Consider the following 18,407-nt stretch of genomic DNA (forward strand, 5'->3'; position numbering starts at 1 on the left):
GCATCCTTTGAAAACTTCCACAGAGAAAAAAAAAATTTAAAAAATCACTTCACAGACATACACTAGAACCCGCAAAAATCCTGCTGTAATCTGTATCCTAATCAGCAAATGTATTCAACTTCATTAACCTAAAAATAAAACTCTTTTAAACTCAAAGACAAAATCATGAATTGTAAACACAGCTTTCATACCTTTTATAAGCAAAATACCAGACTGAATGTATCACAGTGATTTACAGGGAAAGAAAGGTGAAAAATCTGACTGAGCAAAACAGTTATGAACCCTAGAACATAGCAAGTGTATTCACAATATAGTTTTGCAGCAAAATTTTACAGTTCTAACAAAGCAGACTATTCTTTTCCCTTATTGTATAACTTCTTTCAAAGTTTCAACTTGAAAATATCCCTCATGAATTATGTTTTACTATTGAAAACAATGGAGCTGACAAAAAGATACAGACTAATATTACAGATTATAACAGAAAGCTACAATTTACAAAATTTCTAGCTTGGTATAGAAATATCGACCTCATTTTATTACTTTGTGGTAATGAAAAGTGAAGTCTATTTTCTGAGTAGCTTCACCTCCACCATTTAAAATTTTAATTATTTGAAAAATATTTTGTATAATGAGCTCTGAGGCCTGGTGACAACTTTATCACTGAACAGATAAGCCTCTGAAGTAAAGGAAAATAAATTGAAACATGCTGTTTCTTCTGTACACCTACCAGAATGAAGGAAGAGCTCATGTCCTGATGAGGGTCGGCTCCCTGAGCCAGCAGGTTTTGTGTGGTCAATCATGCTGTGCCGAGCAGGCGGTGGTGGTGGTGGTGGGAGTGAGGGGGGTGAGTTATCAAATGCATCTTCACCTGCAGTTTAGAAATGAATTATTAGATGAGCAAAACTTCATTAAGAACTGGAGAATAAAGAATAAAGCTTAAACTTTATTTTTCTCTGGCTGCTGAGGCCTTCACTGTTACGATTCATCTAAGCAGTTCAGTGACTCCAGTAATGAAACTGTAAACCTGACTGTTAATACCCACAGTCCTCTTCTAAAACATGCTCTGAATAACCTTTTGCAGTGCTCAGTTTCTTTGCTGGGTTGGAAGGAGAAATTGCTTTTAGTGACTCAATTGCTAAGAGTCTACTACAATGAAGGCTTCACGGAGTATCACGGTAGAATAACAGCTGTATTTCAGTGGCTAAGCAAGTGTATTTATATATAAACACCAATGCTGACTGCACTCAATCTGCTACATTTACACTGTGTATTATCTCTGCTTTCAGAAGCTCTGACTCCAGACATAAATGGAATTTTCTAGAGCTTGGCAAAAGAATGCACCTCTTACACAAAGGTGGTGCAAGCAGGAGTTACCAAGCACCGTGATATTTATGTGTTATTTTGCCTTCATTTCTCCTGCATCTCAGGAACACTTCAGGGAGCAGAGAGAGCATAGTGCAGGAACAAGGCAAATGTTCAAAAGGTTTTATGGAACCAGAAATTTGGATGCTGACACACACACAACCATGCAGCTGAGTTTGTTAATGATAGTGTGGGTGGTCCCCAAGCATACCACCAATATATATGCAGGGATCACTGATTTTTATGTAGGAGAACAGAACAGAAATCAGGGTTGGAAAAAAGAGCTCTTGGTTCCTGCAGACAGCATTGAGTTTTGAACTGTCCCTTGATGAGGGAAAAAAAATCCCAGAAAGGAACTTACTAATTTAATTTAGTGGTTTCCTTTTCTTACTCAAATACCATCTTTTTTGCATTCTTCTTTGTATTTGATAAAATAAATGGAATTATTTAAGCTACAGTAGGAAAATTGCTCCACATCACAATGCTTAAACTTCTTAGTAAGAGACAATTAAAATTTATTTTAGGGAAAATGGTTTTTACTTTTCTGTGTAGCTGGAATACGGATTTAGTATACCCTTTTGTCTGTCTCAAGTGAGGTCTTACATACAGATTCCAAATGACACAAAATATTGACTGACAGCTGTAATATTTAGCTCATAGCCTGTTTAGTACTCCTAACCTACTCTACATTGGCTGTTTTTCAGTAAACATGGCATTTAGTTCATCTGGGCAGTGTTAACCATCACACGTAATCAGCAAAAAGTCTGCAACCTAAAGGGGGCACCAGAAGATCATAATCGGAGGGTGTCCTGGTGAGCAAAGAGCTGTGTTTGGGGTTGTCTCTGGCAGGAGGCCGTGCAGGAGGCAAGGGTACCGGAACAGTAGGTGCATCATAGACATCTCCTGAATGACACAACCACAAGAAGTGAATGTTTTCCTGCTGCACCCCTAGGGCAGCACAGAGTAAATCTTGTCAGCAGACATAAAAAAAAATAAAGACCGTACCTGACTCTGGATGTTTTGATTTCTTTATCTCGGAAGTGGCACCGTGTGTTCCATTCGCACATTGGCCATTCTCACACACCCTGAAGACAGACATTAAACAGGAAGCAATCAACCATTTAGCCAAGCATTAATTAATTCCCTGAATGAGCAGTACCTGGCAGTTCACCATATGGAAATGAATCAGGGACAATAAGCTGCATCAGTTTTAAAATTTACATTTTTAGATGTTGAGAGCAGATACTGGTTAACCCTCATTAAAACTGCTTTGAAGGATTGTACTGCTTTCTTGGTGACGTGCTGACACGGCTTAAAATAACAATAGCTGCAATACAAGTTAGAGGAAGAACTAACATTAAACACAGCCTTCACTTCAGAGCTCAGGTCATTACTTTATTCACACAGTTACATCACAGGCTCTTAGTTCACCTTCACAGATGCTGAATTTTCCCTAGCAGAAATACGAGTAAAGAGAAATGTGGATATTATAATGTAATTATACACACCAAAGCACACCAGAAAAACCATTAAACTAAACGTAAGAAACACAAAAAAATCCAAACAGAACACCACAATAGACACTAATAATAAATTTTGACTCAACTTTGCCAAACATTAAAAAAACACAGTGAAAACCCCAAAACTGAACTAGCCAAAGCAGTTTTGCAGGATGTATTAATTTCTGTATCCAAATACTTTGCCTTGTTGATACTTCTACAACAGTTTACTGATTTTTTTTTAATGGATGCATATTCTGCCCTCAAAACTTAACAACAGTATCAAATTAATATGAAAATCATCCAACCAAACAGTAAAGAGTGCCTACAATCTTGCTGAAGATATTGAAAATTATTTTTGTAAGAAGACATTGTTATATGGCAGGGAAAAATACTGAACAAACCTTATAATAATCTTAAATATTGTTTAAAAATATGAAAGAGCCAGGAAATTGCTCTTGTCACTGTAACTGTGGGCTCTGTATATTCAGAAAGAACCAGAGATTTTCCTTGAAAAAAAGCCACCATGCTAAGTAACTCCAGCTTAAAGATAAAAATCCCATTCTACCATGCATTATTATTATTAAATATTGGGAAATGTGCTAGAGTTACATGCAGCAAAAATTTTGTATTTGGGGTTTTTACCAACAGTATTAATAAACCTATCAGCTTTGGCCAAATGGAAAGGAAGAATGAATGAGGGTCTGGAATATTTTAAAATACATAAACAGTTAAGAGGAAGCGAATTGCATTTGTGGTCCCAAGAGTTACAACTAGGAGTAATGAAATAAATATACGAATAATTGTAAGATTTAAAAACAAACAAACAAAAGCCTCTAATGGTAAGAGATCTTTTGCTATAAATTAATTCCCCCAGAGAAGTGGTAGAGGAAGTGTTGTTCCTTTCTTTGACATTAGATTGGTTCAATCTTTCAAATGCATTGGATTCAACACTTCCTTTGACTCCTCACAATATATGCTAAGTAATTAAGAATATTTTCTACTCTAGTTTTAATGAGTTTTGCATTTTCAATAATGTAACTAGCCACAGGCAGCAAGGTAACTTAACAAGGCACCACTTCAGAAGAATCAGTCCAAGATGAGCCCAGCTAAGTGATCAGTTTACAAATAATGCTGAAATGCCTATTTACATTAACAGTAAACACTAGAAAAAAGGACATTGAAGGAGTACTAACAGGAAAGCCTTCTGTCTCCTTTTGGAAAAAAAACTTTATTAGAAAAAGACAGCAAATATAATAATGTAACATTCTTCTAATAATAGCCTAATTAGTAATACTGAAATTCTTTCTTTTTATTTCTTATTCCTGAACTGATGTTCAGCAGTAACAAACCAGACAATGCAATGATCTGCCAGAGAGTAAGACTGTGAATAATTTTTTGTATTATTCTTGAGATATTTTTAGCACTGTCATATCTACAGGTAAAAGAGAGAAAAGGTAACACCAGTTTGGGAGTAGGATGGAACAATTACATAATTCTGAACTACAAAACATTCTGACAAAATTTTTAAGCTGTTTAGCTTACTGAAAACTCCAAGTACTATCCAAGAAGTTAGGCACTAACACTTCGGAAAGAGATAAAAAAAGTGACACTAGGGGAAAGAACTGAAATGTACTAAAAATGTATAACATTAAAAAAAAAGCCGGTAACAGTTTTGGTGAACAATAATGAGAAGTTAAGTTTCATTGAAACAAAACATCCCTCCCATGTTACTTAATAAAATGCATTAAAAGAACACAACATCAACCAGGAAACAGATTCCTTCTTGAAAATGTTATCTCAGCTTTCACATCTAAGCAGTGACATAAGCTAAAAGAAGACATTTTAAGCATGTGGAACACCAGACTGGTTTTTTAATGCCTAGGAGAATGGTTTGAGTTAAATTTTTTATCAGAATGTATAATCAGAGGAGTTGGTGGTTTTAATCATGGAGCAACTTGAATAACAAACCTAGGCATTTTATCTGTAGCAAATCCTAAATTCATGTAAAAAATCCCACCATATGCACAGCAAAACTGGAGAAAACTTGGAAATGATCTTTCTATTTATAGCCTCCATTAATAATTCCAAGGGTCTGGTAAAATACTATACCAGCCAACTGAAAGGACACTCAATTATTTTTTTCTGTAAAATAGAAATTGTAAGATTCTATTTCTCCAGCTGCTTATTTTCTCAATAATCTTTCTGTCTGAATCTATTTGCACCATTTCCATACAAAAGCACAACACGATCCCATGAAAATGGCATAGGAAAAAAGGATTAGGACCTTGGAATGTTTTTCTTCTTGCTTTCCATTTTTTTTCTCAGCCAACATAGTTTTATTTGTCATTGATTTTTTTTTATTTTTAAGTCTCATACAGTAGATAAAAATTTAAGTCATTAAGCTTTGGCAACTGCACAATATTCATGTCTATGCAGTGAAGCCTGGATCAGGATTCCTAAAAAAGAATTTTTAACCTGAATGCAAAGAATGATCATATTATGAGCTTTTTTCTACCTGTTTTGAATTACAACTTAAAAGGTCTAAAAATCATTATTGGCTAATTTTGGGGTGAGAGACATGTTGAGCTTTATTGATGCTGGGTCCTCAACATCACATTCCAACAGAGAGAGGGGAAAAAATTGTAATATGTCACGGAATTTTTTAGTCACTAAATTTTTTAGACCAATACTTGATTCTAGTATCACACTTGTGACCCACAAGACCAGTAAAACATTTGCCCCTTTCCCCCGCAACCACTCCAGACTTATTGTTTTAATTCCAGCCATTCATATCTTTTTAAGGGGCAAAACTCCGCAGGAATGTCACAGCCTTCAGTTGCCACGTCCCTTGCTCCAAGTCTCCTTGTCATAATCCATTAGTAATTCTGAACAGTGAAAGTTTGGAGGTATTGTTTCAGAATATATTTAAAGCTAAGGAGACATATTCCACCTGTACTTAAAAAAGGTTCTCTTTCTGAGAAACACAAAGAAAATATACTGCCAAACAGCTCCAAAAGTTAAAAAGACACACTATACATAGGGGAAAAAAAAAGAATTAAAGTATGCACATACAGCTGCCAGTTCACATACTTTTCAGTACTGCATTGCTTTTAAATTTAATTATATAAAATGTGAACAGCTAAGAATTTCAAAGTTGACTGGAAATTTCAGTCACATAATCCTCCTTAAAACTAAATTGGAAAGAGTTTTAGGGGTTGTATCTCCTGGTCAGTTTTGAAAACCTCAATGTAAGGGGAAAAAAAAAAAAAAAAAGAAAAAAAAAAATACCCCAACTGCAGAAATGGTATCCAAAGGCAAAAAATATCCAGATCCAGTTCTGACACACGAGAGGTTCAATGATGTGAATTTCATGGGTTTGTATCTGTGGCAGTGGCCAAATGAAACAGAAGCATGGGTAATCCAAGCTTAGGAGGCAGGCAAGCTTACCCATCATTACAGACACTGAATGCAGTTAATTTTGGAAAAAGCAAAGGTTTTGTAAACAAAAATTTTTCAAGGCTGCTATATCACCTTACCGAGCAAGAGGTTTTATATTATGACCATGAGGTGGTTGTGAGTTCAGTATTACAGGATGTGAAGAAGGAATTTTGTATTCATCATCATCATCTGGGTGTTCCCTTGATTTATCAGACAGAGAATTTGCTGAAGGACCAGGGCACCTAAGAAGATTAGAAAAATAATGGTTTATCTTCAGCTGTTAGGTACTTGACCTCAGATAATACTGAAAATACTTTTCTTTAGCCAAAACATCCTTAATACGTCTGCTACATATAAGGAAACAAAAGCACCATGACAAACATGTTTGTAAGATTACTTTTTGTCACTGAGAATGCATAGAGTAAAGGACAGCTGCCCTTCTAAGAGTTAAACAGCTACTTTAAGCAAGCACAACATAGCAGAGAATTGCAAAGAATTAGAGTACCAAATAGGCACTTGCAAGACTCAGCCTATTTGCACTTATCAAAAGCACTGAATAAAAGTTAATTCAGGACAAAAGGTCTCGAGCAGGGCTTAGTGATGCAGAGGACATTGATGCTTTCACTGGCCTGTCAAGCTGTGAGTAAGGACACAAAGTGTCCTCTCACATGTCTGGAACGTGCCCCTAAGCCCTGCTCCTTCTGTCACCAAGAAGTGCCATGCCAAAGGCTGATCTCAAGGGAGACAGGAATTCCAAGCCTCAGTTGGTCTTAATGGGACTATGACTTCACCTTCAAAATGTTGTTAGCAAGGTGGGACAGACAGCAAGACGAAGAACACCTTTTAGTGCTACTTTTCCCTCAACTACCTCAAGGCAACTAAATATTCCTAATAAATTCACAGACTACGAAAGGCGCATGGAATTGGATGCATCATTACATACTCAAAAATGGAAGCTTCCTCATGCAAAATATTGCTGTGGTTTATGGTACTTTAGAGAGAGAGTCTGCTAATGATGTAGCAAAATGGGAGCTACTCACTGGAATGGAACAAACACTATTTAACTTGAAAATTTTGAAGTTTTGGGAAAGAATCACTCTGTATCTTTGACATAAGAGTTTTAGATATCCTTTCAGGAATAAAACAGCAACTTGATCAAAGCTGCTAAAAAAGTCTGACATAATTACAGAAGTCCAATTAAAAATAACTATTTTCACATGTTTAGTCAAAAACATAGGGGCTGAGTGGAAAATAAAAACCAGATGTTCAGTTAGCAAGAGTCTAATATTTCATTATTGAGGTACAGTTCATAGTAACTACTTTAGTAAAACAAAAATAAATCAGCACTGTTTCCAGGAAAAATAAAAAAAAAACCAACAAAAACCTCCAGTGCTTTTCTGTTAATGTAGCTTTTTAAGAAAAAAAAGTCACATTTGTAAAATTATATTCCGTAAAAGCTGATTAAACAATTTAAGTAGGGACGTTGTAGAATTGTGAAATTTTAAATAAGAGTCATTTTGCCACCTTGTTATGTAGAATAAGACATTTCACACATTATATACGTGTATCCTTCAGTCAAATATTTGGAATCACAGACTGATTATAACAACTAGAAAGAATAAAATGCCTTGGAGCTATATGAAACAAACCAGCTCCCAATCCACCACACTGCACAGATTGGAAAGCATGAAAAATAGGAGCAACTTGCTCAGATTAATTGGAGTAGCACAGTTGTGAAAAGCAGAGTATTTTGAATCAAGTACAGTTCAACATTTATGAGTGCTGAGCACAGTCAATTCAACAGGAGGAAAAATAGACTGTAAAAATATTCTCTCTGATGGTTCCAAATAAATCTTGCTAGACATTATTTGAGTTACATTTTTTGAAAGCATTTGTTGTGGTTGGTGGAAATTGCCAATTTTAAAGTTTTTTTCCCCTTCCCAGTTTTTCCACCTACATATTGTCAAACAGTATTATAGATTACTGGCATATTTCCTAGTGGTGTCAAAAACTTAATTTAAAATAAATTGAAAATAGACATATTAGTGTTTAAAGAAAGAACAAACAATGATAAATTTTTAATATTTATTCCATGTGGTATTTTAGTAATTAGATAATCTGAACTTCTTACTCCTAAAGTTATGTATTGATAATTTTATGCTCTAAAAATCAAAATCTAAAATTGCCTGTGCAATTTTTAAAACGTATAAGTACAAAGCCAAAACAGAAACCAAAGTTAATTTTTTCCTTCTTCCTGGAATTCATCAGTTTTCTATTCAGAAATCTTTGGTTAAAAAAAGAATTTCTTTTGACCAAGCAGTAGTCACACATTCTAGCTTTGGATTGACAAAATCCTGACAAGGATTTTGTGCCTGTACATATTATAACAATATTGTGTGGATTTTCCAAGGCTCTGTGTATACACTGTACTTTTCATCTAGGCTACATTTGCAAGTATTTGAGTGAAAAAATGGGATTCTCATGAAGTAGGATGTTTTTCCGTGCTATGAAGTACAGAAATAAGAATATTCCCCTCTTCAGATTTTCATTGTATCACGAAATAAGCAGACTACAAGGGAACTGATTACATGAGGTATCCAACTGGTACTTCTCTGAGATCCTACCTGCATCAGGTTATAACAACATTTAATTAACAAGAATGTCTGGATAACATGCTAAAATTTTCTTCTGAACTGAAAATAGGCATGGAGAACTTCACCTCAGCAATTGCTCCACCTGAAACCAGGCTTCTAAACAAAAAAGTCAATGCTCCACTGCACCTTTATTGTAGTGCTCACTGAGAAAAAACTCAGCATATTAATAAATTGCTGAAATATATTTGTCTTCTATATTAAAAAGCTAACTGAACACAAAAACGGAATGAGAAAGTTCTCAGGACTAATATGAACTGACTGTCCAATTATATTATTTAATAGCAAGAATCACAAGCAGAACATTGGAAAGAAGTTGTAGAATAGCATTATTGTGATATGCTCCAATTTCCTTATGAAAACACAAAATAAGGACAGACCACATTACAAGACTTCCAAGCTTTCAACTTTAAATAGATCTTATTCTGTACAAAATCCCGTGTCATTCAGAGTCTGAAGATACTTGCTAAGACAGAAACATCTTTATTTAAAAAATAAACAGTCATTATACTGAAAGACTAACAGTAGCCTGCACTTGAAATGACAAATCTTCCCATGTTCTGGAACTCAGAAAGGCTGATCATATTTAAAATTATACAAAATGGTTTGGTTTTGGTTGCTTGTTTTTTTAGCTACAACAAATAAGAGATGACGGTGTCAACCCTGGATAAAGCTCCATGTACTGAAAGCCCAGAAAGCCTGACTAGATTAGGGGCAGAACAGTGACAGAACACATTTCTTAGCTCTAGCACTTTCCCTGGATTCTGTCATCTCCTGTGATAAATAGCTCTGACCACAATTCTCCTGTAGTAATAGAAGCCAAACCAGACAGTATCTGCTCTCACTGCCAAATTCCTGTGAGCGAGATCTGCCACAATTTACCCTCTCTATACAAACATGCTGTGTCCAATTAACATTAGAACTGTTCCCACTTAATCAATACCATTTAAGTTTCCTTTGTCAAGGCACATTAAATCTCATGGAAAGCATACCTAGATATATTAGTTAATTTCTTTCTTTTTCCCATTTTTTCTTTAGCACCAGAGAGTCAGTGCTATTACCTAACATTAACTAGCACTTTTCTTATATAGATAAAGTTAACTTACTTTATACTAGGGATGACAGAGCCAGCTGGAAGAGGGGGTGAAAGCCGTGGAGGGACATCATAGTCTTCATTTATCAGATGACCATTTGAAAAAACCTAAAAGTCACACAAAAATTACAATGAGTATCTCCTTCTATCACCATGAATATTCATCCACTAGGTCTAACACAATCTACCTTGAGAAGCCTGTGGGTTAAGGATTTTCCAGGAGTTCACATCACAGAGCTGTCTCTGAGGTGACTCTGAGGCCTGTTTCACCCCATTTTGGAGCTGTAAGAACATGTTAGTTTAAAACTTCACCAAAAGAAGAAGCTTCACATGACAGTTACTAGACAGACACTCAGTTACAGCTGAACTGCTTGGGGGAAAATTAAGATTTCAAGATTGCAAAGTGAGAGAGATGAAGCATAATGGCAAAGACACAAGTACATGATACTAAACATATTAATTATTAAAACGGTGATACAGTGCCTGCCAGAACCCATCCTTTACCCACAGGATTGTCTTTCTAACTCTTGGCTTCTACCAATAGCAAAAGGTTTATATTACAATTGATATATGAATCAGGGAAGAAAATTCATTCCATGTTTCTCTCATGAATGTAAATGCAGCCTGAGATGGTAATTCAGGGTTGCTTCCTGTAATCTAATGGTTCAGATCTACAACTTGAAGATGACAGTTCAAGCAACACTTGGTTAAAGATCTATATATGTAACTCCTCCACACTGACTTGGTATTCTAATTTGAGTAGTATTCATTCTATCAGCTTCAGTATTGTGCTAGACCACAACAAGAATGCTACATGAAGGTACAGTTGAAGATATAAATCAAGTATCCCTTTAAAATCAATAGAAAACTTGAAGCATTTAAACAACAGCCTAGTTCCAAATAAAATTTTGGTGTTTTGTCTCAATGCTGAGAAAAGCGTTATATAATAATAATAATAATTAGATCATCATAGATTACTTAAGTCCCTCTCATCACATATGTCAACACCCCTTATTGACAGCAATTCAATTTCAGAAACGTACTTTCAAAATAACCAAAACCTCCATCTATATATACATATGGGAAGATAATTGCCATATACATACACACACACAAAAAAATTAACTGGAGATAGAAAGGTTAAATAGCTTGTGGTCTTGGGAAAAGCAAATGGAGGAAAAAAATGATTTCTAACTATCATGGCTTAACCACAAATCCATCAGTCTAAGCAAGAGCTGTGTAGTCTTCTTGCACAAGCTGTGTAGTCTTCAAAAAAAACAAAAAGAGGAGCTTTGAGTTAATAACCTCTATGAATAAATTACTGAGCTGCTTTGATAAAACTGATTAGAGCAGAACTAGGAATCTTTTCTTAGGACATCACCATTTGATCTCTTTTCAAAGCTAAGCCTGACCAGCTGTAAATGGTTTTGCAAGTGCCTGAGGCTGCTAAATGCCAGAATTCACCTCACCTACAACAGAGCTAACTGGATCATCTACTATTCCATCAGAAAATGCACACAGTTTTGGCATATGACAGTTCCAAAGTGGACTTGAGATGCTGTATTATTCCATACAAGGATACATTGTTATCGTAGATAATTTGCTAGAAGAATATAGCAAATCTAGAATATTCTCTCAAAGATATTTTTCAAGGTTTTATGTGAAAATTGTAACTCAGACCCTCATGTACTGTTGCTTCATAAATTACAGCACCTAACAAATAATTTCTTTATGAGCAGCTTATTGTTAAGTGTTATGGATATGGTGGTAAATTGTGCTGGTAGAATATGATTATTAGAACAATATAATATAAAGCTTTAAAATCACACCAGCAAGGGAGAAGGGGATTACTTCACAGGGTGACGAAAACCACAGCTGGCAGCTGGAGGAGGTATGTCATTAACATACAAAGTAAACCTGGCCTGCACAGGGCCATCATCACTGGGTGTTCTCGCTGTCATGAAGGAGAGAATGCCCAGCAATGATGGCCCAAGAAGATGTTCATCTCAGATAGATGGGACCATCAAGGACAAACATCTGAATGCGGGATTCTGGGAACTGAGGAGCAGATACACATCAGTTCCTGGACAAGGCTTTGTCCAGTGCAGGACAGAGAACAGACACAACATGAATATGAAGAACTCCAAGGAAGGACATAAGGGACTCCGCCGCGGGCAAGAAAAAGAGTATAAAACTCGAACTCTGCCAGGTGGCATTGGTGAACAGGGGGATTTAGTGTGACAGAGGCCAGATCATAGAGTTCACCCAGCTCCAATCCCGGGGTCAGTGCTGCCTTTGATTGTTGGCAGTCGGGACTGTATATCGGTCGCAAATAAATTTTATTTTTTTATTTAAAATTGGCTGGATCAGTTTTTACCTATAACATGAAGCATCGACAGAAAAGATTCAGAAACCTCAAATCACCACTGGCCAATATAAACAGTGTGTTAGCCAATGCAAGACAACATTGCAGTAGGGCGTGAATTTAGGATCCAACACCCAGCTCACTGGAAATACCTTGGCACTTTCTGCAGGCAGCTCATGGCGTCTGTGCTTCCTCATGAATCCCTGCTCCGCACTCACACGGCCATGCCTCCCGTTCACGTTTGCAGTGGCCGTCAGTCCCGCTTTGGGGGAGGCATCACCTCCGCCTCGGCAGCCCGCCAGCTGGCTTGTCCCGAACACGTCCCTGGGACACCAGCCCTCGAGGGGCACGGGCTGCTCCCGGGTGGGCAGGCTCTCGGCGTGGTGCAGGTGCCTAGCCCGGCTGCTGTCCGGCAGGACCGGGGGAGGCCGCTCCGGTGGCGGCGGAGGTGGGTCTCGCAGGGGAGGTGGCGGTGCTGGCAAAGGCTTGTCCTGTTTCCTCACCATGCAGGGAGAAGACTGAACGACACAGGAAGTTACAAAAAAAGGAAAGAAAGAAGCATGAATGTTGCTTGTTAAAGATATAGTTAGTAATTCATGCAATAGAATTATATAAAAGGAATATGTATAAAAGCATTTAAATTTATAATGGTATCCCTTCTTGCTGGTAACTGAATGGACATACAACCATGATAAGAACAGGCTTATAGCTTCTACAATATATCTAAAAACAAACTTACTGTATATGGCGAAATCACAGCAGATGGGCAGAGAGGCACCACAACATTGACACGCAGCTGCACAGGAGACAGGCATTCACAAAAGCATGTGCCCAGTGACACCCAAGAGATGATGGCCCGGACAAGATACCCATCTGAGATGCCCAGAGCAATCAAGACCTTCCATCTGAATGCCAGATTCCGGGAATCGGGGAAGTGTATTATTCCATTCCCAGATGGAGGCTTTGTGCAGCCCAAACCAAAGAAAGAAACCAACTTGAATATGAAGAACTCAGAAAGAGACAAAGGGACTCTGCTGCAGGCAAATTAAAGAGTATAAGAACCACTGACTCGGAGCAGCTGGGGTGGATGAGATGGACTTGGTGCGATAGAGGCCATTTCCCGCATCCACCCAGCTTACCTCCCAGGAGCGTTATGCTGTCCGTTTGATTGTTGGCTGTCAGGACTGTATTATGGTCACGAAATAAATTCTTTTGTATTTTTATTATAATTGGGCATATTATCATTTTTATTTATAACATTGCTTATGACCAAGTGTGGATTCATCGTTTCTGAGATATTTTCTTGGCAGTACAGCAGTACTTGCCAGGAGGTTAAATGCAGGCCTTGCCGGCATTCTGCAGACAACCTGACCCTTCAGACGGCACACCCCCATTTCTGGTGTTGCATGAGTAACCCAAGCAAGGAGTGGAAAGCAGAAAAGACAGCTAACTCAGGCAGATTTAATTGACCCATAGTTTTTTTCAGTATCCTTTGCTTTGATCATCTGAATCACTTATTCATCTGCTGAAATGAATTCTGTGGAGTGTTTGGAAAAAACAGGCTTCCTGGTGTGGAAGAGAAACCCAAAACCCCAAACAAAATAAAAGCCCAGAGGAATAACTCACTGACAGCAAATGAGCACAAAAAGCAATGATTAGAGAGCAAGGGGAAGAAGAAACAATTATTTCATTTTTAATTATATACCTAGGGATGACTCCAATCTTTACATGACACGCACTGTGTCAGAGTGCCGAATCTGTCTGAACTGCAGTTCAGTTTTTCAGGTAGCAGCCTAATTAGTTTGTAGTTTTACTTGCAATTAGCTTATCTGCAAGCAACATTTGTCAGAATACTTGCTTTCTAAGAATTGAATTATATCATAAATGGTTAAATATGGTCTAAAATTACATATGCTAATACTGGAAAGCTGCTACTCAGGTTATCAGGAACAAAAACCTCATAGCTGCACAAATCTGACAAAACCAAAACTTTTTCATTATGACTAAATTACTAATGGCAATTTACAAAGTAACAGTTGGGCCAGGTCTTTACAAATGTTTTATATCCAGCTACCATAAGAAATACAGGGAAAATTACTTTCCTGAAAATGTATAATTTTCTTGGAATTTGGTAAGCCTGCATGTTATTACCACTTAAAGAAAGGGAGGTCACCGAACTTTTTAGTAAGAACAGCATTTGCTCTCACTTCACTCGCTAGCACAGCACTATTCTTCCAGCAGTACCTCAACACGTGACTTGAAGATAAAGTTATTCTACCTACAGGCCTATGTATATTAAAAGGAAGTAAACTAAATAAAGAACTATTTAACCCACTTGCTAGTCAAGTAAAATAGTTATTTTCACTGTTAGCACAGGAAAATAATACCCTCAGCTAGATTTTTTGTTATACCTTATAGTTATAAATTATAGTTTTTTACTTGAGTAAAATAGAAAAGTTGGGGTTTTTTTTTTTTCCTGAAGGAGTAGTTTTGGCAGGACTAAATTATCTTTTTTTCCTGTTAAATATAAACATTTTTAATGTATGAGATTATTCTTTGTTGCCTCCATTCTGTTTCCCTTGCACCCCACAATTTTTTTTTTCCAGAAAAAGTTTCACGTAAAAAAAAGCATTTTCAAAAAATTGAAGCATCATCAATGCTATTCCTGGTTTCATTTCTTTTTTAAGTAATGAACTCTGCAAAAAAATCCCTATTATAAAACTGGTTTTTAATGGATGTGGCATATGTTTGGTGTATATCTTCAATGTGTTATAATTCCTTTGCATAATATAAGAAGTTAGGAAAGAAGATTAAAGAGACTATTCAAACTTCTATTTTTTCTTCTAAATTATAAGTCACTAAAATCTTAAAAATATATTGATTTTCAACCTTAAAGTAAAAACCTGACAAAAGAAACAAGCTACTTCAAACTAGATTATTATGAGTACATAGGTTTCAAGTCATGTCCTGAACTTGAATTTGAATTAATCATATAAAAATGAAAAATTTTATCTAACTCGCTCTCCATATACAGCAATTATAATAAAACAATCAACTTGTTACAGAGAGTAGCAAACATATTTGTTCTTGTTCATGCTTATCCACTCAAAAAATCACTGAATCTTTAGTATCACTAGTTTTACAAAAAAAGGCATACAAGCTTATTAGCTATAGAGCCATTATTATTTCCCTTGAAATTTGAGTCCTGTTATATGCCATTTAAGGTTCTGAAAGCAGTGTATCTGCTCATATTTTTCTTGTAAGGACACTGAAAATTGAACATAAATCATCATGAAAGGAAAACATATAATTTTAATGAGATAATGACCTTTAAATCTATTTTCAGGAAACCTTAGCTTCTATTTATTTTCATTAATCAGAGTTTGTAACAGAACTGATCCATTACTGCAACAGCTTTAAAATTCTGACCATAACCAAGTACAATATAATCATCAGACAATCTGAAGTCATATTGGACCAATACATGCAGCCAGACACATTTAACTACATAAGTATTATGGAAAAAGAAGAGACTTCATCAATACGGATCTAATCTACAGTTTCTTTAAACTAGAAGAAATTAAAGTTCTTTTCCAGAAAAAGCAATATCCATGGAAAGGTTTGAAACAGTCCACTTTACAAAACCAACAAGAAGCTCATAAGTTTCTTTAAACTAGAAGAAATTAAAATTCTTTTGGGCAGAGAAAAATCCTGAAAAAGCAATATCTATGGAAAGGTTTGAAACAGTCCACTTTACAAAACCAACAAGAAGCTCACTTTGGAAAAAAGCAAATGCAATTTCTCAGAATTCTTATATCCAGAAATAATCGTTCAGTAACACTTACCTTTGGTGACCCCGTTGGGCTGGCACACGGTGACCGTGCTACTCCCTTCTGAATCAGATCCAGACGGGGAGGGACAGGTGGAAGACTAAGATGAGGGATTTGCAGGGGGTCTGGAAGTGGTTTTCTTCTTTGTGCAAGAGGGGAAGATCCTGGGGAAGTCACTGGTGAATTCTGCCTGTCATTGCACTTCAGGAGAGAAAAAATAAAATTACCTGTTACCTGATGATCAAGTATACAGCTTCCATTCCCCAATTAAAACACCTGACACTTATCAGATACTTACTAAGAGTCAATTATAATTTTTCCTAATGGACATCTGGACAGTACAGCTCATAGTTAATGAAAAAGAAATCTACAAGTCATTCTGTCTCAAAATTAAGACCCGTGTTAACTTGTGATGAAAATAAAAGGATATATATTCCAGGAATTTGTATAAAAACCTAACAATCACTGCCAAACATAAGGGAAAAAAACCATAAATTCTACCACAGCAATGCTACCCTTGATAACTTTTTTTATTAATAGAGAGTATTCAATCTAAAGTTCTACAAATTACTTTTCAAAGGTGGACATCCGTGATATTGCCTGTTACTGCCTACTGCCCATTTTCAAATCATACTTCCATACAAAACAGAATGTATGTCTTCTGAAAATTTACCAATCAAAGTCACCAGCAAGACATTAGGGAAAGAAGTGAAATCAGCAAAAAACTGAAGGAATTATAAAAATCATTTAAGAACAATTTAACCATCTAAGTAAATACTGAACTAACAACACAAACATTTAACATCCCTCTCCAGGGACAAATTATAATTTCTTTTTTCCTTGATCTGCCCTTTCAAATTCATCAGAACCAAAGATTTCAACTCTCAATATAGGGCTCCATCCAATTTTGCAACTAGTCCCTACCCCTCATCTGGCTCAGTTTTAACAAACACAGCTCAGGTGTTTGCATAGATCAGTTCAAGTTATTTCTATGAACTCACTGTATGAGTATCAGTGCACTGTAATAAACCTGAATGGCTGTGATATTCTGTGCTTTCCCTGAGAGCAGATACAAGTAGCTGGAAGACATTCCCACCAACGATCAGCTTTGAACCACTTGTACCCTGAGGCATCCCACTGTTCTCATATCACAGCTTCCTTAGAGAGGCAAAAATCTTTAGCCATCTTTGGGCTAAACCCCTTGGATAAAAACTTCCCCCTCCCTTCATAAGCTTTTTCACATGAATGCTGAACATCCCACAGTGATAACTGGGATGACAGTAGAAAGTTCTTTAACAAGGAAACAAGTAAGCGACACTGCCCTTCTTTACACACAATCATTAAAGAAACTGGAAACTTCATAAATTCAAAAGCAGAGTGAGGAAAAGGATCTAGAGCACCGATCCTTATCAATGCTCTGTACTACAGCTCAGTTTAATGTCCCATTCTATACAACAGGAATTGCTACCACATCTCCTTCAAAAATAGAAGCCACTACAGTATTACTGTCAACAGTGCACGAAAAAGCAGGAGAGGGGTGAGAAGATGTTGAAAGCTAGAAGGGTAATGTGCAACTCCATCATCAGGATGATTTTTTTTTTTGTTGCTATTTAGAGTCTTCCCCACTTCATCTACATGTGCAAGCTCAATGTCACAACTAAACATTCAAATTCAAGAGACAGAGCAGTTTAAGATTTGTGGTCTTCATGGCTACCAGAAGTTTCTCAGTTTCTCCCTTCAATGAAGAGGTGGTCTCAATATTCATATTAAATGCCTTGAATACAGTCTTTAAATTTTCTTTGTTTCCTTTAACTGGTGAATGACCCTTTCCTTGACTGGAAGACCATAGAGATAAGTACATAAATTACCAAAGCATTTAGCCTCTCAACATTAAGGAAAGTTGAATAACTAAGCAAGCATGCCTGAGCAACTGTAATTATAGAATTACTACAAACTGAATGTCAATTAATTTTCCTTATCAGAAGGCATCTATCAGTTAAACAGCATAATAAACACTGTATCATTTAACAGCATTAGTTTTCAAAGTTTAGTTACAACTCCATAAAGCATTCCTGAAAACCAAGAACTATGCAATACAATATACTCAAAGGATTGACTTCAGCAGACACAAAATGAATATTTCCCAAATTACCTGAAATATAACCA

General features: G+C 36.4%; 1 protein-coding gene across 2 annotated transcripts in view; it reads right to left on the reverse strand.

The window, feature by feature from the left end:
* CBLB (Cbl proto-oncogene B) overlaps nt 1-18,407 on the reverse strand; it is a 127,306-nt gene that overhangs the window by 11,507 nt on the left and 97,392 nt on the right. The window contains exons 11-17 of one of the 2 annotated variants that reach the window (XM_039732799.1): nt 16,257-16,442; nt 12,564-12,929; nt 10,060-10,154; nt 6,401-6,544; nt 2,368-2,447; nt 2,134-2,265; nt 728-868 (exon numbers count right to left, since the gene is read on the reverse strand). In XM_039732799.1, the coding sequence (XP_039588733.1) occupies nt 728-868; nt 2,134-2,265; nt 2,368-2,447; nt 6,401-6,544; nt 10,060-10,154; nt 12,564-12,929; nt 16,257-16,442 (1,144 nt within the window). The remainder of the gene's footprint in view (nt 1-727; nt 869-2,133; nt 2,266-2,367; nt 2,448-6,400; nt 6,545-10,059; nt 10,155-12,563; nt 12,930-16,256; nt 16,443-18,407) is intronic. The other variant, XM_039732800.1, reaches the window with a different exon arrangement.

Source organism: Passer montanus, unplaced genomic scaffold (genome assembly GCF_014805655.1).
Source record: "Passer montanus isolate IOZ18808 unplaced genomic scaffold, ASM1480565v1 scaffold80, whole genome shotgun sequence".
Classification (NCBI taxonomy): domain Eukaryota; kingdom Metazoa; phylum Chordata; class Aves; order Passeriformes; family Passeridae; genus Passer; species Passer montanus.